Here is a 22792-nt window from a genome sequence, read left to right on the forward strand (position 1 = left end):
AGCAAGGCAGGCAAATTCCGACTAAGCATCAGGAAGAACTTTCTGACCATAAGAGCTGTTTGGCAGTGGAACAGAGACTCCCACAAGGGGTGGTGGACTCTCCTTTCTTGGAAGTTTTTAAGCAGAGGTTGGGTGGCCATCTGCCATTGCCATTGCGGGGGGTTGGAGTAGATGACCCTCAGGATACCTTCCAACTCTGCAGTTCTGTGATTCTATGGTTACTAGGTTTCTGAGCCTAATTTAAAGTGCTGGTTCTAATTTTTAAAGCCTTGAGTAGTTTGTGTCAGGATTATTTGAAGGACCATCTACACCAATATTAACCTGCCTTTATATTAAGATCAATGTGGGAGGCTCTCCTCATTTGCCCGCCACCACTATCAGTGAAATTAGTAAACATGAAGGGCAGGAACATTTCTGTGGTTGGCCCCACTACTCTGAAATCTGTGGCCACAAGATGTCCAGAAAGCTGCCACACACTGGTCCTTCAGGATGGCTTTAAATACCTGTTTGTTTCAAGTGATATATGCTTGCACAACTTTTTTATTAGTTATGGTTCTGCTTTTAGCTGATGGCTTTGCTGAAATTGTGTCTTATATTCTGGACTGCATGTGTTACTGTTGTTAGCATTCCTAGCTTGTTGGTGTGGGTGTTTAGTAGAATGTAACTGGTGCTCCCGTTGAATCCTTGGCAGGTTTGTGGAATATGCCAAAAGCCCATAACATTGACATGATCGCCCTCTCCCACTTTATAGTGCCTGTTTGGTTTCTTGGTATACCAAGAGAACTTCAGGAAAGTGTGTCACTGTTAATTCTGCTTGATCTCTCGAGTGGCTTTTACCATCAACCATGGTATCTTTTTGGAATGGCTGTATGAGCTTGGGGGGGGGGGGGGTTGGCCCTGTTCTGATCCAATTTGGGTGGTCGTTTTCAGAGAATGGCACTTGGGGAGTATTGTATGGAACCTTCAGTGTGGGATTCTTCAGGGTTCAATTTTATCCCCTATTCTGTTTAATATCAGCATGAAACAGGAGCGGGGGGTCATACAGAATTTCGGAGCAAGTTGTCAGCAATATGCTGATGACATACAGTACTTTTTCTCCTTTATATCTGCAGATGTGGCAGTACTGAAATGATGTCTTGCCACAATAATAGACTGGGTTTTTTATATCTGTATTTTGCATTCTCATTTTGTATTTATATTCTGTGAGCCACCCTGTCTGTGATTTTCAGATGAGGGACAGTACAGTGGTACCTCGGGTTACATACGCTTCAGGTTACATACTCCGCTAACCCAGAAATAGTATCTCGGGTTAAGAACTTTGCTTCAGGATGAGAACAGAAATCGCGCAGTGGTGGCACAGCAGCAGCAGGAGGCCCCATTAGCTAAAGTGGTGCTTCAGGTTAAGAACAGTTTCAGGTTAAGAACGGACCTCCAGAACGAATTAAGTACGTAACCAGAGGTGTCTTCCATGAGCTTTAGTTGGTGGCCCAGCTGCACCCTATCTGGAGAGGGACAGCCTAAACCAATGGTGTCCAAACTTTTTTCAAGGAGGGCCAGATTTGATGACGTGAAGGGCCATGAGGACCAAAGTTGTTAACCTTTTTTAGGGTTGAAGTTGTGGAGTTTTTTTAGGATTTTACCCCAGGAAATAAACTGCCACAGGGGCCAGATTAAACAGACCGGCGGATTAAGCAAGCCCCTGAAACGGTCTTTGGACATGCCTGACCTAAACTCTGCTATCTACGCTCTGGTAACCTCTAAGCTAGATTACTGCAACATGTTATATGCAGGACTGCCTTAGAAGATGGTTCAGAAACTACAGCTGGTGCAGAATTTGATTGCCAGATGCATTTAGACATTGTGTGGCCTCTTTTAGTGGGTAAGGTATGTTAGTCTGCTTTTTCATGTCCTTGTTGGCATCCATTTGTCTTGAGAGACAATGCAGTGTGCCTTCAGGGGTGAAGTCAAACCACTGCATTAGTAGCACCAAAGTGACCTCTCCGGGGCGCAAGCCTGAGCAGTGTGTATGGAGGTTCTGCATTGCCAAGATTAAACAAAAAACCATTCTCAACCTCACTGATGAGCAATACATCTGGCACCAACCTGGTTGCAGGAGTTGCCAGAAGGAGGTGTACAAGGCGCCAACCAACCATCTTAGGGACTCCGCTTCAGATTTGTGTAGGGTTTACTGCTTAGCCCTTTCTTTTCCTGAAGATATTTTTAGCTTTATATTGATTTTAATTTTGAATTATACTGTAAGTCACTTGGAGATTGTATTCGCTTTTTTAAAAGCAACTAACAAGTCCAATTAAATAATAAAATATTGTAGTGTATTTTTATTCTATTATTGTTGAAGCTGTAATTTAAGTCGTTACTATGTAAGCTGCCATAAGAGAATTTTTCTCAGAAAGGGGACCTATAAATATTTTTAAATAAATAAAAATAAATCATGTGAAGCATCTCATGACACATATTAAACAATCCTCTTTTAAATCCACGTGATTGTCTCACTGGGAAAGATTAACCATCTTTCCCCTTGTCAGGGTGATTCCTGGCTTTAATCAACTTTCTTGGTGTTTACTTGCCTACATACAGTATACACCAAGCCCCAGGCAGCCCTCCATTCTGCTGGTTTACTTCATCTGTTGTCACTTATCACCCTCCTAAAACATGGATTGTTTTCCCTGCATTCTTTGTTATTCTCCTACTATCCTTAGACTCCCTGGGCACAAACTGTGTGACCCTGGGTTACCACAAAAATACTTTTGCTATGTTAAATTGCTCAACATAGATTTAGGTAGACCATTAAACTGTTGCATCTTATTTCACTGGAAACACTCCTGTTCTTTTCTTCTCTCTCTCTCTCTCTCTCTCTCCCCCCTCCCCCCCCTTTCTAGTCTTCTTTAATAAAACTTAAGTAATTTGACACTTGGGTTTGATTGGATTCCTATATCATCCAGGAACTAGAATCTCTCTATGCAGCCTTGACTGTTTGGTTTATGGTCCAGGTTTTAAGACAATGGGAGACAAGGAGAGGGAAGCAGGTTGATGCTGGCAGCTTGGTTGGTGGTCACTGTATTCCAAGTTACATTGTAAGTGATAGCTGTTGTAATGAGACCAAAAACATGCTCCTGGCCATCTGCTCTGCAGGGTCAGTGCCAATCCCTTAATATCACAGGAATCTTAAAGCAAAAACCCAAACTTATGCCAATGTTTGTTGGGAACAGTAGGAGTTGCTTGCCCTAGGCTCCTTTGGGAAGAGGGGAAGGATGTGAATTGAATTGTTGCTGTTGTTGTATAATTTGAATTAATGTCATTATCAGGTGGTTTGATATAGCATGGGCATAGCCGGGGTGGGGGTGGGGAGCTGCCTCTCTAAATCAAGTAAATTAATAATAATACCTAACTAACTGATGATTTGCATTGTAGATAACTTGATTCTACCCTCCCAAACATAAAGCCTGCCCCCCCAAAAATAAATCATGCCTATGCCCATGGTTTAATAATAATAATAATAATAATAATAATAATATAAGGGATATAAATTAAATTATTATTATTATTAAATTGATAATAAGCTGCCCAAAACAGTTCTATAAAAGTTCTTGGAACTGCGAGTTGCAGGTTATTTGAAGATGATACATAGTTTCTGTGAGTGTTGTATCATTTCTATTCAAAAATATTTCTTTCAAATTTTGTATTGGACACTTCTTTACTTAAATAGTAGTTTTTACAAATTTCATATAGTTGGTATTTTAATCTAGGTTGTTAATTTTAGAGAACACATTTCTTCAACGCCTTAGGACCCATTCACGTACAGTTTAATGGAGCATGTGGCTGGACAGCCAGGTTACAACTTCGTATACAATTCTAGATTTTTTTTCATTATGCTACTTTAAAACCTCATTAAAAAAAAAAAAAGACTTTGTGGGGAGAAAATGTCTGGAATTGCTTAGGAAACTTCACAAACACTTTGCCACATGCAGCAACCTCCATATGGCTGTGTTGCATATTTAAATTGGGCTTGAAACTTCACATGAGGCATGTGTAATTTATCACCACCTGGATGTTTGTCTTTCTAGAAGAAAATAACTTTCTTACAACTTGATTTGTTGAAAAACGTAAGCAAATGTTTCTGGAAAGTCAGAAGTGGATATATGAGAGAATATGTTGCATTTTATGCAACAGTATGTAAGCATTTTGCTTGGCAGTCATTTTAGCCTGTGTTTGGTTATATCTATATTATGGATAGTTATCAAGGAAGCTCCTAACAAGAAAACCTTTAGAGTTTAGTTTGAGGAAGTAAATCAGCAGTGTGGTGGTGTATGAGCTATTTCTTGCAGGCTTTGTAGGCAGTGGCTGTGTTTGGATGAGATGAGATGGGATAAATAGGTTTCCTTTATGCCAATGAGTGATGGTCATGTGCACATGAGAGTCAGTACCATTGAACTCGAGGACTTTCTTCCGAGTAACAAGAGGAAGGAAAGATTGTGGTACGAATGAGAACACAACCTTGAGAGGGAAAGGGAGTAGGAAAGCAGTAAAGCAATGGGAACAGAGTAAAGAGATTTGATTTTCACTGTCCTTTTAACACCTCTGTTTTTCTTTTGTTACTTTGATACGTATGCTGCTTCTATGAACTTGCTGTTTTTGGCTTTCTGTTTTGTATTTTGCCGTGCGTTCAATATTTCATTGTAAGCTGCCCCAATAATGTGCTTGATAGGAAGAGTATAAATAATATTAAGCGAGGCAGTCAGGAATTAAAACAAAACAACAACCCACAGAAGCAATAGTAGGATGGCCGCTTCTGGATAGCAGCTGAGGGAGAAGAGACAAAGGCCACTAGACTCTCAGCAGAGCTGTTGGCCTGTTTCCCATTTTCTCCTGCAGCCATACTATTGCTTCCTTGCATTTTGATATTCACATTGACCTGTCCCTAACTGTGAACTTACTGGACTATTTTTATTTTGTGTAGTGTATTCCTCAGGAATCTCTTCCAGCAGGAATGTGAGAAAAAGAAAAATTGGGCTTAAATTGGATTTTGTGTGAGGGTTGTTTTTTGGATTCATGTCCCCCCCCCCCCTTCACATCTGCTACAATCTTTGCTGATGTATTCTGTGAAGCTGATCTGTTTTCCTTAACATTTACTGAGGTAATACAGAAAAGAAAGAAAGCCTATTGAAAGCAATTTCAAAAATTCTTCCTTTTGGTCAGAGAGGGGAGTGTTCTGCTGGTGAAACTACTGTTTTAGGTAAGTTTGCACTACACAAACTAGAGAAACCTGTGTGTGCATGCTGGTAGCAATGTCACCACCCAGATTCATTGCCCCTGTGACCTGCATATATTCTGTTTCTGGAGGTCATGAGGCAAAGAGAGCTATGCAGGACACTCAAATTCCTACATATCATATTCACCTCTCCCCTAGCACTGTTCACATGTTTTCAGGCTGCTCTTTGTACTGTCAGGTCTAGAAATTTAAAGTTTTATACAAATACTATATCCTGAGTTTTTGTTTTACATTTGGAGTTTAAGGTAGTGTTCATGACAGGATTTTAAATGAAAAAACCTTAAGTCATATTTATTGTATGCTTTTTAATGGAATTCTGTTCTTTACCTTTGGGCTAACTAAGGGGAACATAGCATTATGTACATTCATTGGCATACCTACCGTTTGTTATGCAACATTTGAATGGCTGCAGTCATTACAGACTTTGACAGTTAAGGATTTTATTGTTATGGAACCTATCTCTTCTGTTTAACTGTGCTGATTTTGCTAGGAATTGTTTTTCTAACTGTACATAAACTGTTTTACTTGCTTTTAATTGTATGATAATATCGCTGTAACTCTTCCTGGGACCTTACAGTGAAGAGGCAGCAAGAAATCTTGTATAAATAAGCAAATAGGCTTGTTGGCCAGAGCTTTCCTACCACTGATATACATGAAAAGAGGGAGGGAAAACTATGCAGACTGAGGAGCAGAGGATTAATTTCTTTCCCCACAATAGCCATCACCTAACCATCACCTTGTCTTCTGGAGTTTAGTTTTCCTCCCTTTTCTCTTGTTTCTTCATTTCTTCATACATCGCCAGAACAGATATATCACTCTAAATTGCTTGATATGTAACTTTAGAGACACAGGATCATAGAATTGTAGAGTTGGAAGGGACCCCAAGGGTCATCCGATCCAACCCCCTGCAATGCAGGAATCTCAGCTAAAGTGTATCCAAGACAGATGGTCATCTGACTTCTGCTTAAAAACTTCCAATGAAGGAGAGTCCATCATGTGAGCTTCACACATGTCTTCTTCTTTGGCGATCACTCATAGCTGAGTACCCAGGGACACGGGTGGCGCTGTGGGTAAAACCTCAGCGCCTAGGACTTGCCGATCGTCAGGTCAGCGGTTCGAATCCCTGCGGCGGGGTGCGCTCCCATCGTTCGGTCCCAGCGCCTGCCAACCTAGCAGTTTGAAAGCACCCCCGGGTGCAAGTAGATAGATAGGGACCGCTTACTAGCGGGAAGGTAAACGGCGTTTCCGTGTGCTGCGCTGGCTCGCCAGATGCAGCTTGTCACACTGGCCACGTGACCCGGAAGTGTCTTCGGACAGCGCTGGCCCCCGGCCTCTTAAGTGAGATGGGCGCACAACCCCAGAGTCGGACACGACTGGCCGGTACGGGCAGGGGTACCTTTACCTTTACATAGCTGAGTAAGATTGTCTTCCATAAACATGGTTTTATCAATGAGTCCATAAGTGACTGTGGAGGCCAATTCTGGATCCACACGTCCTTCCACAGTGGGGACATTGGTTTTCAGGTGGGAGTTGATAGTGGTGTGGATTTGCCAAGCATGCCTTCCTTCTAGCACGTTTCTCCCTTGCGTCCTGAGTTCGAGTGTCTTCAAAGCCCATGACACCTTTGGTAAAGGCTGTTCTCCAACTGGAGCGCTTGCAGGCCAGTGTTTCCCAGTTGTCAGTGTTTATACTACATTTTTTATAGATTTGCCTTGAGACAGTCTTTAAACCTCTTTTGTTGACCACCAGCATTTCCATTTTTAAGTTTGGAATAGAGTAGTTGCTTTGGAAGACGATAATCAGCCATCCGCACAACATGACCAGTCCAACGAAGTTGATGTTGAAGAATCATTGCTTCAACACTGGTGATCTTTGCTTCTTCCAGTACACTGGTGTTAGTTCGCCTCTCTTCCCAAGTGATGTGTACAATTTTTCGGAGACACTTGATGAAATCTTTTGAGGAGTTTGAGATGTTGTTTATAAGTGGTCCATGTTTCACAAGCATATAGTAAGGTTGGTAGTACAATAGCTTTGTAAACAAGCATTTTGGTTTCCCTGCGAATGTCCCGGTCCTCAAACACTCAGCACTTCAATCGGAAGAAAGCCGCACCTGCAGAGCTCATGTAGGAGGGGAATAAAAGCTGGTCAATATGTCCTGCATCACAAACAGTATATTTGGGAGGGAGTTTCTTTCACTGTAAAGAGCCTATTTCAGTAAACAATATAAAATACAGTACAAAAACCTCCAGTAAAATAACCAGGGATATACACAGTTGGTTATTTCTTCTGTTACCATGTAAACGCATTTCTGTGACACAGATACTATTTCTAGTGCTTAAAGTACCATATTGGCCTGAATATAAGCCTCACTTTCCCCCCAAATTCCTTTTTTTAAAAATGATATTTATTAGAAGTTTAAAGATTACAAAAAAAAGAGAAGAGGAAAATAATAAAAAAATTAACAGAACATACATTACAATAGATAAAAAGAGACACACAAAAAAACAATACAGCAAAAAAAAACAAAAAAACTAAAACACTAAAACACATCCAATAATCCATATCTTTACCTACTTTCCCCCCAAATTCCGACCTTTGAAAAGTTAAAGTGTGGCTTATATTTGTGACCTTACGGTATGCAGCCAGGAGCGGGGACAAACAGTGGCAGCTCAAGAGTGCTCCCCACCCCCACCCAGTATGCAGCCAGGAGCAGTGAGGAATATTCAAGTATTTTTTCTCCCCCCCCCCCCCCCAATTCTAAAGGTGTGGCTTACATTAGGGTGCGGCTTATATTTGGGAAGTAGGCAAGCATAGTTGCTTTCTATTTTGTATGGTTTTAAACACTGTTGATTAATCTCTGAGAATTTTTCAACAGCACTAACTGTAGAACTGTGACCTCTCCACCATTGTTTTATGAATGTTTGCTAAATCTCCCCCCCCCCCAGCTAAACCATTATGGGACACATAATAGTGCTGTTAGCGCCTGGAGACGCATAAAGAAGTATTGAGGTGACTTAATTTCCCATGAAATGAAACCATGCCTTGGATCCATTGGATTACTATAATAAATTATGTGTAGGTCTGCCAGTGGTCAGATTAAGTGGGACCTGCTGGTTGATCATCTTTTACTGTTGAGAAATTTCCACTGGCTTTCCATTTCTTTCTGAATGGAATTCAAAGTGCTCATTTGTCCTGTAAAGCCCTAAATGACTTGGCACTGAAATATTTGAAGAACTGCCTTCTCTCAAATGAAGATATACTGAGAGATCCTCAGCTGAGGCCTTACTTTAAGTATTCCCACTTTCAAGGACCAATAGGTAATTATTGAAGGCGGATTATCTTCTGTAGCAGTACTCCAATTATGGAGCACCGTTCCTAACCATGTTTGCCTTGTGCCTATTCCACTGTCCTTTAGGCACCAGATGAAAATGGTTTTGTGACTTAAATTTTGCTTTGTGCTATGCTTGTAGTGTGATGTCTTTGTATTTAATCTGGCACAGAGGCCATTAGTGTTGCATTTTTGTATTTATAATGTTATATTTGGAATTCTGTCCTTGATAGTATGTCTTTGACAAGCTTTCCTTATGTTTGTTATTAATTTGTAAACTAGAGAAGAAAGAGCACAGGCGTATCCAAAGCTGACCACCTTCCAAGTTCAATTTATTTCAGTGAGTGAGAATGAAAGAATGCTTAACTCCGTGTTGAAATGAAATAGGACTTAAAAGTGCTTAACATGGTTCATCCCTGTGAGAGAGAGACAGCGTGTGTACATATAGTCAGTAGCTAAATCTTAGTAATGAAAGTTCAAGATGTGAAAGTTGTAGATTAATTAAAAAGGTCAAAGTAGAATTGAATTTATTTTAGTCTAATGTGTGGAAATATGGTATACAGTAATTTTCAGGTAACTTTAATACTTCTGATGACAGACAGGAAGGGATTTAAAAATGAACAAACAATAAACATCAGGATGCAAATTCAGATCATTTAAATTATGGTGACTTTACTAGCCAACAATATAGTATTTGTTTTGATGATTATAAGCTACTGTTGTGTAGAAATTTGGCCCTTGATATATAAATACTTTTATAAATCAAGGGACAAACATCTGTACCTTGTAAACATCAAAACAGTAGCTTTACATCACCGTCTACAAGGTGGTAAGAGGTGGTATATAAATAACCACCTATTACAAGGTTATGTACAAGAAAAATACAACTGGATAATCCACAAAGCACTGTTAATTAATTCCTGGCATTAATTGTGAAATGTGATAGTTCCTCTGACCAGTAAATATTCACAATCATATATTTCCTAATTAGAATTCTTTCAAATGGTAATAAAATGGCTGAGATTCTCCCCAGCCCCAGGTGTGCAGCTGCTAGTACCACTGAGAATGGATTTGCTGTATAGCAGCAGCACATAATCTGTTTTATCTAGGTCAGGGAGAATATTAACATTTTGTTTCTATGAAATCACAAAAAATAGACCACAAAAATGTTTGGAGATGAAAATAGTAATCAGCAAAGCTGAGATCTGACTTGTGCCTTCTGTCCCCCCGTCCCCAAGGTACAGAAAAGAGTAGTCTCTTTTCCAGTAAGTCCCTGGCTATGTAACAGAATGGCAGACTGTGTGATTGATGCAAGATGTGTGTGTTTAAACAAGGGGGGGAAATCAAGTATGTTTGAAGCCCGGGCCTCAGTTATGTTTCTACGTTGCCTGTTAAATCAGTTAGTCATGCTTACCAGCATTATGCAGGACGTGTCATAGTTGATTCTGGAGTTGCTAAAGCAGCTGAACATTTGACTCCTAACAGCTTTAAATGTTTTCAGATATACTTTGATCAAAGTAATGAAAAGTGTTAAAGTAGAATTTGGATGATGAAATTGAAACTTAAAATATTGAAGTTAATACATCTTAGTTTAAGGTAATGAGGTCAATGTGGGGAGAGACAAGTGCTTAGAGGAAGGGGAGTGAGCCATGCAAACATTTTGGCCAAACATCTGTGGCATCACGAGTATCTCAAGATACATCCATGCCTTCTGTTGAGATTTATAAACATTGTGTGTTTTATGTGGCAAATAAGTTTGACTCCAGAATTGAATTATACACTTTCTTATAATCAAAGAGCTGGCGATAGTCAAGGACTGCATTTAGCAGTTCAAGTACTAGAAAGTGAAAGGTAGTTGACAGTGTGGAAAGAGGAGGAAGTGTGTCTTAATGGTCAGTGCAAGTATACTGGAATGAAAATGTCTGGAAGCAAGACTTCTTTGAAGAGGATTGGTTTAGGCAGGGGTTGGGAACCTCAGGTCCAGGGGTCAAATGCAGCACTCTGGGTCAAACTTGGGACTTTTCCTACTCCACATCCCTTTCCCTAGACCACACCCCTCACTAGTGCAGTTCCATGTCCTCCTGAAGTGCATTTGTCTGACTGGAATGTGTCCTTGGACTGGGATAATTTGACTTTCTTGTTTGGATGTGAGATGGAGAGATGTGTTTATATGCATATACCTCTGGTTTTTGCAGGGGGTGAAATATAGCCTTCTGTACAAAGGTAAGAGTTGCATCCATTACACTTCTCATTTTAGCATCTGGCCCTGCCCACTACTGGTCTGGCTGAAAAAGGTTCCCTTCTCCTGGTTTAAGGACTTGGGGTTTATGCAAAACAGTGGTAATAGGGACTGAGTAGAGTAGTCTGTAGTCTTTCTACAGAATGTCTGGGGGTTTGTTTGCAGCCCTAGGCACATTTCTCCCAGAACAGTTTACAGATCAAGTTGCACATATTCTTAAGTCACCTTAAAAACTTAAAACACCACAGTAGGCTCAGTATATTTCTCAGTATGGAACTATATGATGATTCAGCAGTTCTGGGCAGAAGGTGGTTGTGTAATTTGTGGCTAGCATGCAAGACTGAGTTAGTAACCTTTGTTCTACGGAAGCTTCCCCCTGATAGCAGCAACCTTTAATAAGTTTAAAGGTCTTCGCCTTCATCCCACACATGCAGAAGTTCTCTGCATGCTGGCTTCCCTGGAACTAATAAAAGAAAAGAAGAAAGGGGTCCCCAAAAGTATCAGAATAACAGAAGAGGTCACAGGAACTCTAACAAACAATGAAATTGGAAGGGACCCGGAAACGTAATAAAAGACGTCACTGAACAGGGTGTTTCAAGTCCACACAATTTTATGCAAGTCTGCAATGACCCGGAACGTAACCCCTGTGCAAATTGGGGGTTGCACGTGAGCGAGCGAGCAAGCGCACATACACGAGTTATAGCCACTGCTGTGTGACAATCATAACAATCTCCCAAAACACCTCAACTTGTTAGACATGATTTCATGGTCTGCATCCCATGTCTTACTTTGCCAGAACAGAAATGGAGAAATTTTGTCTGTTCACAAATCACGTTTTATACTAATTTCATTCTTTGTTTAGGGTTCCTGTGACCTTTTCTGTTCTCTGGAAACAAGCCACTAAGTCTATACTATTAGAAATCCATATGCTTAGCTTAGCAGTTTGCATTTGTGAACATCCTGGATGGAGATACTAGTTTTAAAAAAGGAAAAGAGTGAGTTTGTTTGTTTTGCATGGCTAGAATGTAGCCTATTGCTCAAGAGTCACCTCCATTACTGCACCCACTTTTATCTCTGATCCCCACTCATCGCTGCCATTTTGCTCCTGAAGGTTTCACTGGTAATTCCGCATAAAGGCAGGGGTGTCCAAACTTTTTTCAAAGAGGGCCAGATTTGATGAAGTGAAGGGCCGACCAAAGGATTGAAGTTGTTGAGCTTTTTTAGGGTTGAAGTTGTTGAGGTTTTTTTAGGATTTTACCCCAGGAAATAAACTGCCGCAGGGGCAGGATTAAACTGACCAGCGGGCTGCATTAGGCCCCAAAACGGACTTTGGAACTGTGGCCATTGACCTGAAAAAGATTTCCCACTCCTGGTTTAAGTTGTGTATATTTGTGTGACATTATTGATCCAAGTACAGATAGGTAGCCGTGTTGGTCTGCCATAGTCAAAATAAAAAAATCCTTCCAGTAGCACCTTTAAGACCAACTAAGTTAGTTCTTGGTATGAGCTTTCGTGTGCAAGCACACTTCTTCAGATACACTGAAACAGAAGTTGCCAGATCCTTCTATATAGTGAGAAGGTGGGGAGGGGTATTACTCAGAAGGGTGGTGGGAATGGGAGATAGCTGAGATGAGCCTGCTGACGACTCTTAACGACTGTAATAGGTCTTACAGGATAGGTCTTGGAAAGAGAAGCTGCTGAATTGCAACTCATTACCAAACTTAAAACCATGGAGACACCTGGTTTGAACAAAGACATTGGATTCTTATCCCATTATACATGACTAAGCCATTTCTCACCTTCTCACCCCTTGCCTTTTCCTGTAAGACCTATTACAGTCGTTAAGAGTCGTCAGCAGGCTCATCTCAGCTATCTCCCATTCCCACCACCCTTCTGAGTAATACCCCTCCCCACCTTCTCACTATATAGAAGGATCTGGCAACTTCTGTTTCAGTGTATCTGAAGAAGTGTGCTTGCACACGAAAGCTCATACCAAGAACTAACTTAGTTGGTCTTAAAGGTGCTACTGGAAGGATTTTTTTATTTTGATTATTGATCCAAATTCCTCTGGAATTGCTTCTTTGACTTGCTCCTCATGTGCATGGCTTACCTTCCATTAGGCTGTAAATCAGGAACTGATCTATTAATTCTAGTCTTTTGTTTGCAGAGTAGGGTTGCTTTCCATCCATTCTTTCTTCCAAGAAAAGGACTGGGGGAGAGCTATTAACCTCATTGTTGCTTGAAAAGGACTAAGTGAACAAAAAGAAAAATATCAACACTTCCTTTTCTAAACAGTTTTCATTTCAGTAGATTTAAAGCAAGTGTTGAGAATTGCAGCAGATTATTTGAGCCCAATGTAAAATGATGATGATGATGAGGTAACCTTAAAGTTTTTTAAAAGAATGACATATAGAAAATAGTGCTTCTTTCTGAGTGAACTTTGCAGGACTTCACCATTGACTAAAATATCAAATGTCTCAAATAGTGCCACAAAACTGTATTTGATTTAAAATGTGTAATATATTGCAATTAAAATTATATCTTAGTTAGTGAATTTAGGTTGTTGAAAATAATTTTTTATATTTATCTTTGCTGCTGCTGTATATTTAAAACACTTGTCTTGAAAGTGATGGTACATTTTAAGGAATCTCATCTGTAGTAGTCTTGATTCCATTTCTTGTTTTAAACTGTCCCTCTCTAAGTATCTAGTGGGAGCTATGGTTAATTAGACCACAGATGGCAAGGACATGTGCTGCTGACCTCCATGAGAGCTGCAAAATCTTCTTATCTTTATTTTTGAAAAAGAATGCAGCTAAAATTAATGCTTAAAATGCATACCCTGTGTGCATTGAAACCAATAGTATGGCTACATCTAAGCAGGTACAGAGAAGATAGCAGTTTATGGAGTGTATAAAGAATTATCTTGATAGCCTGTATCTCTCTCTCTCTCTCTCTCTCTCTCTCTCGGTTTTGTTTGGATCCCAAATCCTGATTCTGTTTTATGTAAGTGAGTTTGTTAACATTTTGGCTGTATGCACAGTGCACAAAATTAACAAATCAAAATTCTGTTCTAGAATTAATTCTGTCAATTGGTCTTTCATTTTTATTTTATTTTTGTATGTATATAAATACATCTCAGATTGAGATTATCAATGAACTTGGAATGTACAAGGGACTAGGATGAAAACAAGAGACTGTGGAGGTAAAAGGAAATGCTGTGAGAGTATGGGGTTTTATGGCCATTGGCCAACATTGTTGAAAGAGGGCTATTTATTTTTGCAAGCTAATGAAGCTTTATTTAGCTCCAAACTTCTATTGCAGCCTGCACCAGCTGTTCAACTGCACTCATGTGAACAAGAGATTCTCAGGATATTTGCTTATTTGTTCCATTTGTATCCTATCTTTTGCTTCAGGGAGATGGTGTATGTGGTTCTCTTGTGTTGTGGGGATCCACAACAACCCTGGGAGGTAGGTTAGACTGAGAGGCAGTGACTGACCCAAGGCCTCCCAGTGAGCATCATGACTGAGTGCAGATTTGAACCCTGGTCTCTCAGGCCCCAGTCTGATACTCTTATCACTATACCATACTGGCTCACAACAGGATATTGAATTCTGGGCCAGAAACTAAATTCCACGTTTATGTACTGATATTGCAGACAACATGGCACAGTCTCTGTTGAATTGCTTCAAGCTGAGTTAAGAATTTATCAAATAATAATACTGTTGCTCTTAGTGGACTTCAACTAACATACATGGGTTTCAATATACAATTCCTATGTTGTTATTCTGCAGAATTGCAGGAAGCAAGTTTTTTTAAAAAGGACTATATAGTTAAAAATGTATTTAGCCACCATGTACTATTACCATGTAATAGTAACACCTATTGTAGTAGGAGCAGTGCTGTTGGGACTGGCCTTCTGACAAGGCCTCTGATCCCTCACTCTTTTCCCCACTCTCACTATTTTGGTATTTTTGCTGGTAGTTGCATGAAACACCTCTAGGCCATAGATAATGTTGGTACTGATTATGGTTTGCTGCATATTTACTACCTTCCACTGGAATGCCACCAGAACCTGTAACGTTGGCTGCGTCTGCATCCTTCTCTCTTTCAATACATCAAACTATTGGAATTTATTCACCTCAAGTACTAGGAGTCTTCATTGATGCAGTATTTTTCCTATTGGGAAGAGATAAGGCACTTGTAAAAAGAATACAAAATTCATTGGATTCAAAGTAGGAGCCTAACCTTCCAGAGGGCTATGTAGAACTAACTGAGAAGCAATTTGTTTCACATTCTCAAATTTGTGGAGCTCAGGAAACTTAATGGTCTCATCTTTAATACTTGCCTTTTAGTAGGGTTCAGGTTTTAATTTGCCATCAAAGAAGATGTCATGTGCCCATAGTGATCACCAATAAGTTTGCATCTTTATAATGAGTCTCACAGTCCTGGACAATATCTTTATGTTCCAAACTCTCATGTTCTGTACTGGCATAGCAGCTTCTCAGAGAGTAGAGACATTATACTCAAACTTTTTTTTACAATAATTGCAACAGTTGTAGTTTACAACTTGTGTTAAATTCATTACATGTGCCAATGGAATGTTGGCTGACATCTAAAGACTTGTTGAGGTTCATGCTTTGTGCTAGAGGAATTTATGACTACTTTATAAACAAATGACCCCCCCCCCAATGCCATAGCATAAGTGACTTTTGACATTCTCCTTGGTTTCAAAAGCAATTTTTCGTGTGACCCGAGGAAATTCTGTTTAGGAAACACAACTCCCAAAGACCCATTGGACTCATAGAAACCAATTCACAGTTCTTTGGATTATGGTTGATGTAATTGGTAACCTATAGTTATAAACATAGCCTGGGACCCTCATTGTAGGACTACCTTTCCTACATGGATTCATTCACAAACTGAGGTCTAATTACAATGAGCATTAGATAAGATTGAAATACTGTTCTTAACGGATCACTTGCTCCAATGATAGGTGTACAGCGTGTACCATGTGGGGTTGTAGTCTACCTAAAGATGGAGGCTCATCGATTTGGGGTGCTCCTTGATGCTATATATGGTGATTTACAAATTCATTTTACTAGTTTTACCTGGTGTACAAGTCATGCTCTTTGCTGGAACATAAGGACCTCCCTGTAGCCATTTATGTTTTACTATCTTCCAGAGTGGATCACTGTAATGCATCCTACTTGGAGCTCATTGAAAAGCAGTTGGAAACTTTAGCTGGTTTGGGGTGGTAGATTAGTGACATAGAATATTATTTCACCAAAGCCAAAGACCTGGTTAAAGAGAATCATTTTTGCCTGGCGCCTAAATATATATAATGAAGGCACCAGGTGAGAATGTTACATGTGACCCCCATATCTGATCAGTGTAATCTTCCAGGGGTTCCTGGTATACAGGGTCTGTGTTTCCTTTTGGACAATGAGCCACAGCTGAGACTGTGTTGTCTTTATGATATGTGGTTTATTTACACATATACAACCTGAGTCTAGGTGGAGAGAGTTCAGCACAATCACATTTCTAGAGGATCTCTTCTCTCATAGGCACAGCATCATTTGGGTCCCAAACACATAAATCAGCCATTTTATCTTTTACAGCCTGTCACAGTTAACCCACATGGTGTTCTCTGTTCCCCTTCTTGCTATTTGCTGCTAACAAACTCCAAGGAATTTTCCTCCCACCCATATCCAGCAAACTGAAATCCTAACCTAAACCCTTTTGTGTCTGCACACTAACATGCAGCTGAAGGAGGGGCCCCACCCCTTATCACCTGGAAGATATTAACTATTTTGTTAATAACCCATTATCTTTCTTTTGTTCTACATGATGGCTCTTCTGCCAGGTGATTTCCTGAGCAGAAAAAAACTAGTTAAGCCAGGAGTTTAGGGGATCCTTGCCAAACCCCCCCCCCCAAAAAAATTAAAACACTACCCTCTCAGGAAAGCACACATCTGATCCCAGATGTACAATAACAGAAAGAAGGGGGGGACAACCGCCCCCAAAAAATGTTGAGAAATGTATAGTTCTATCAGTCTGCCCATTTCTGATAATTTGAAACGGTGAACTTGTATACATATGTTCTGTAAAGCAATCATCTTCCTGCATCCTCCCAGATGTGCTTAGGGACTAGAGAAATTCTTATTGAATCATATATTTAAGTGCTTACTTTGTCACTTACGGCTTCTTTCCACCTCCCTCATTTAAATGTCACCTTCAACAGTCACATAAACAGCCCTAAAAAGCCCATTTGGTGAAATTAATAGTGCAGGTTTAAGCTTAAATTGTGTATGCATCACAGCTATCTCTTCAGTTTTTTGGTCACTTTCGTCTCTGTTTGATCCTTGACGTCACACAGCAATTTTGCTTTCTCGCTGCAAAGAGATTCTGTATGTTTCTTTCCATAGGAAAGCCATGGATATTTTGACTAGTCTTAACTAAGTAACTTGTCTGTTTTTGTGCATGTGTTAAAGCATTTTTTAAAATGGAATATTGTTTTGTAATGTACGGTGAGTATATTTTCAAGTCTTGCATCCAGGTGGCTCATAGAATCTTAGAGCACCCAAATCTAATTGTCAGCTTAGTGCAGTAGGCTGTTTGCCTCTTCTAATCCTCAGTGAAGGCAGATGAGATATTATGGATCATCTGGATAAAAGCATTACAAAGCCCATAAATCCCTGGCACTACCTCCTTCCATAAGTTTTGTTGATGTCTGCCAGGAGGGTGGGCTTTCCACATTTTCAAAGCAGAGGATAGACCCATAGGGAGAGGCTTATTTATTTATTTATTAAATGTATATTGTTTTATTCTCTCAGTATATAATTTTTTTAACCTTTTTTTTTTTTTTTTTTGCATGCTCATTAGATATTACTCCTTGATGTAGAAAATACTTCAGTAGCCTGTCACCAAAAGGCATGAGATAATCCTACTTGCTTTTTTATGATTGGCTCAAACAGACATACCATCCAAAGCAGTTTTGAGCTCCAGAGCTGAATAAAGAGCAGTAGGGAACAGTAGCCGGCAGCCACATTGTTGTTTGAAACTGAGTAACTTCAATCAAGTAAGCAGACTTGCTTTCCATCTGAGGGCCAAACAAGATGTGATGGGGCAACTGTCTTCATAGCTTCCCCACTCATAAAAAACAAGAGGCAGGTCCCTAATCCTTACATGATACCCTGCCTGCCTTATTTTGTTACACTCCATTGCTTTAGGCTATTTTTCCTCCCAGGCTGGCTTATTTCCATTATTGAAGTAGAGCACAGAAAGGTAATGTGTTCTTCCCTCCCCTGCATGCTTTTGTTCCTTCAAATAATACACACATACCACTTTATGAGCAGCCAGCACAGCCAGGTTGTGTTAATGTATCTATAGTGGCCTGCTATGTTTAGTTTGGGCCTTATTTCACTAACTTGAAAATTAGTAAGTATTGTAGGATTGGATTTCTTTTCCTCTGATGTTTAAAAATGCCTTTAAAAGATGATGCGTGTTTTCAAGAAAAACAGGACTGAGTTAACAGACCTGACAAGTATTTGACTACACAGGCAGTAATCGTTTTAGGTGCGCCTGATATGTGTGCAACCACACACTCATGCATTGCACCAAACCTGGAAGTGACACAAAAACATCACAAAAGGGGGTGGGGCAGGATGTTTGCAGGCTTTTTCAATGTATGATTTCACAGAAGCATGCAATGACCTAGAATGCAACCCCCTTGCCAACTGGGCATTGCCTGTACGGTGCTTGAATTTTGAGAAAGTGCTGTGGGCACCAGTCAGAAAATGGCTGCCATGGGGGAGCATGAATTGTACGTGACAAGATTGTCCTGTGTGTCTTCCACTGAAAAATGCCAGTGACAAGAGAAACTAGCAACCACTCCTTAGATCCCCAGTTCATGGGATCCAGAATTCTATTGCCTCTGGGACAGGACAGGCAATGACTCCTTCTTTGAGAAACCTGAACCCCATTGACCCCAGTTCCATGCAGTAAGCCTACACAGCTCTTGGCCTGCCCTATGGCAACCAGTTCCAGCAAGCGCCACTGCAGCCCCAAGTGCAAGGTCAGCCAGCCACCCAGCCTTAGGCTCCATCTGCAAATGAGAACCATGAATGCACTGGGAACTAATCAAATGAATCTGACTCCTGAAGGAATAACAGACCAGCAACCTAGCACGATCCCAGAAACTGCTCTTCCGACTTCACTTGGGACGGCAAACTCCTTAATGAATGATGACACAAATTCGATGTCCACAGCTTTACCACCTTCAAGTACCGGGGTGAGGAAAGCCTGGCACGAGCATGTCATTCAGGATCTGTGCAATCATTTAGTGCACAAACTCGTGCAAGCCATCTTCCCAACTCCTGATGCAGTTGCACTGTAAGATCTCCGGATGGAGAATCTGGTGGCTTACGCTAGGAAAGTAGATTGGGGGGTGGTGGTGGCCAACACAAAATTAAAGAGAGTGCTGTCATTGCTTCTTCCCTCCTACTTCTGCCATAGACAACCTTAGGCTTATTGGGAGGCAGCTATGTCCTGCTGCTCCTGACTGTAGAAATCACACAGGATATATCTGTGTATCTATCACATAAAAAGGTAAAGGACCCCTGACAGTTAAGTCCAGTCGCAAACAACTCTGGGGTTTCGGCGCTCATCTCGCTTTACTGGCTGAGGGAGCCAACGTTTGTCTGCAGACAGTTTTTCCAGGTCATGTGGCCAGCATGACTAAGCCACTTCTGGCGAAACCAGAGCAGCGCATGGAAATGCCGTTTACCTTCCTGCTGGAGTGGTACCTATTTATCTACTTGCACTTTGACGTGCTTTCGAACTGCTAGGTTGGCAGGAGCTGGGACCGAATAACGGGAGCTCACCCCCGTCGCAGGGATTCAAACCGCCTATCTTCTGATCAGCAAGCCCTAGGCTCAGTGGTTTAGACCACAGCGCTACCCACGTCCCGTATATCACATATGCACACACTATTGAGCGTTCCAGCAGTACTATGAAGAATATACAAGGTGGCTACACCACACTCACACTCTTGCATACATACACACAGTCACTGCTCACAGACCACAGACATACATGCACCTTTCTAACATTCATACATACACTTCACCTATCCATCTCTCCCCCATCACTCAAACCGCACATAACATGCAGACTAGATAGTTTATACCCCCCCCTCTCTCACACACACACACACACATGTGCATCTATCCCTCTCTTGCCTAAGTGCACCATCTTCCTCTCTCATACACTTGGGAGTCCACAGGATTATTTTCTGGTGGGGTGGGAGTTTTTTCCATGTGGTGGGCGGCAAAGTAAAACAGTGAAATGGTGGAGCTGTATAATTTATCACAAAAAAAATTGAGAAGAACTGTGTCTGTATGTTCTGCCTCATATCTCGGGTTCAATAAATGCTAGAAACCTCTTTTTAAATTAAAACTGGAGATCAGGGAATTGCAGTTCATTCTGGGGCACCCAAGAAGGCCTTCACAGGCAACCCCTGAGAAATGCAGTAATAGGTCCACCATTGTACTTCATGCTATTGAAATACAATAGTTGGGGGGGGGGATTCCTTCAGTAGAGAGTCCTCTTGTATGTAAATAAGCAGCCGTCTTTTATATTCTTTTCTTGCATTTCGTGAATATAATTCAGCCTTTGTCTAATCATAGTCATTGACCACTCAGTATAGATTTTTTACTTGTCTTTGAAATTCACAGATAAGAAAAGCATTATTTAACAGTGTTTTAAAATAATCTTACTGGGATAATTCTTCAGAATCCACCCACACGGTATAAATTGTGTAACAAAAGAAGTGTATACAAATGCACTTGTTCAGATTCAGCAATGTCATCTCTTTGTTTCATTTTGTTGTATTAATGGAGGAGTGGCTGAATTTTGGGTTTTAGAGCATCCAAACTCCAGTTGGTGTGTAAATCAAAATGTATTTAAAGTTCAATATGCTAGTTTATAAGGCAGCATTAGTTTTATTAGTCACACAAAAGATGAAGGTAGCTATGTTGACCCATACGATTTTCATTATCCATATTAGTACAATGCCTTTTATTAAGCCAACCAAAATATAGCAAAAGGGTGTGCAAGCTTTTGCACGCTCCTAAAATTCTTGACCAGGCTAGAAAGTTAACAGAGCAGTTGGCAGAAGTGAGATGACAACAATTACGACATTGAAGCCATGGAATCTTCATCTGATCAATCTTGAGATGGAATGGGAACTGGGTAGCCCACGTGCAAATGAAGCTCTTTATGGAGCTTTTCCTGCTGGGAATAAGAGGCATAGCAACGATTGATTCCTAATTTCTGAAAATCTTTCCATCCTTATGTGTGGAAGCCTATGTGTTTCATCTAAGGTTGGAGAGAGTTTCAGAGATGGTAAATCAGCCATTGTTCTGCTTCTTGTTCCCAGCAGACCTTGGTGCAACTCAATAGCTGCATAGATTCATTTGTATTTTTTTCTGTCTTCTCCGTTATTATGTTTCAAGACTGCCACCAGATGCAGACCCCATGGCTTCAACACCAACCACAAGCTGCCCTCTCTCCCCCATATTGCCCTGTTCACCATGTAGCTTGATGAAGTGTTTTGGAAAACTTAAAAGCTTGTACTATTTTGTTACATTTTGGTTGGCCTAATAAAGAGATTGTCCAAGTACAGAATTTGACAGTAGTTTTATTGAGGTATTGTAGTCTTAACTTACAGATTTTTTTGATCCAAGAATTAAAGTGGACTGATTTGGTGCTATTGAAAACATGCATGGAATAGAGAAGTATTTAAAGCCATTTATTTATTTGGCAACATATTGGATCTGGGTCCTTAATGGAGGGGGGAATCGAGCATTTGGGACAACTTCTGTCACTGGTCTGCGGTTGTGTTCTTCAGAATACATAGGTTTCAACAAATTGTTGGATTGAAGGAAATAAACTTCATAAAATACTAAATGTGTATAACATAGGGTTCTTCTTAATTTCTGCTTTAGGACGACGTAGACAGTTTAAACCCAGTTCTCAGGGACAACCCACAGCTTCAGGAGGAAGTAAAAATCTGGGTAAAGGAACAAAAGGTGCAAGAGATTTTTATGCAAGGTAATTTTGAGAAATATTTTTTTCTTCTAATTAGGTCCCATGAAAATTAATACTGAAACATGATTGGAGGAAAAATTATACTGTAAGTAGAAATGTGGATTTGTTTCAAAATTTATTAAATGGAAGTATGTTCATATTTCAGAAACTGTTGTTTAGTATATGGTGATTAGTATCATGGCCATTAGCCATGATTTATTTGGTTTTTTGTGTTGAGGGGGGATGCTTTTAAAAATCAGGTGTAATCGCATGTATTATGAATTATTTCTTTTCACTTAAACCACTTGTGAGTAGTGAATTTAAAAAACAGTTTGAGGTTAAGTCCTTGGAGCTGACATAATGAAAAGGACATGACTGACATCTTCTGAGTCTGTGACCCAAGTTTATGTATTAAATGTAAATACATGTAATATTATGCTGCATTAATGGTACATTTTCCAGGCAAACAAAGGGTGTCAGCAAGTAATATTCTGCAGGGACTGGAAATGCTTTTTCAGTGGATTTGATTCCCACAGTAAGAATATAAGGAGTCCTGCTGGATCTGATCCAACGTCTGTCTAGCCCATCTTGTTTCTCACAATTCCAGATGCTTCTCGGAAGCCCACCAGCAAGACACGAAGGCAGTATGGTTTTAGCGGCAATTCACAATGCACCCATACTTCTACTGGATCTGTACTAATATTTTTTCATGCATAGATAAGAACATTCATAGGGCAAGGTAAAGGGACCCCTTACCGTTAGGTCCAGTTGCAGACAACTCTGGGGTTGCGGCACTCATCTCGCTTTATTGGCCGAGGGAGCCGGCGTACAGCTTTCGCGTCATGTGGC

General features: G+C 40.4%; 1 protein-coding gene across 4 annotated transcripts in view; it reads left to right on the forward strand.

Moving 5' to 3' along the window:
- Nucleotides 1–22792, forward strand: part of JMJD1C (jumonji domain containing 1C) — a 116185-nt gene that overhangs the window by 62757 nt on the left and 30636 nt on the right. For all 4 annotated transcript variants that reach the window (XM_081004852.1, XM_081004849.1, XM_081004850.1 and 1 more), the window contains one exon: nucleotides 21862–21967. In XM_081004852.1, the coding sequence (XP_080860978.1) occupies nucleotides 21961–21967 (7 nt within the window). In that variant the 5' untranslated portion in view covers nucleotides 21862–21960. The remainder of the gene's footprint in view (nucleotides 1–21861; nucleotides 21968–22792) is intronic.

Source organism: Podarcis pityusensis (assembly GCF_964106645.2).
Source record: "Podarcis pityusensis genome assembly, chromosome: 5".
In the NCBI taxonomy this organism is placed as follows: Eukaryota; Metazoa; Chordata; class Lepidosauria; order Squamata; family Lacertidae; genus Podarcis; species Podarcis pityusensis.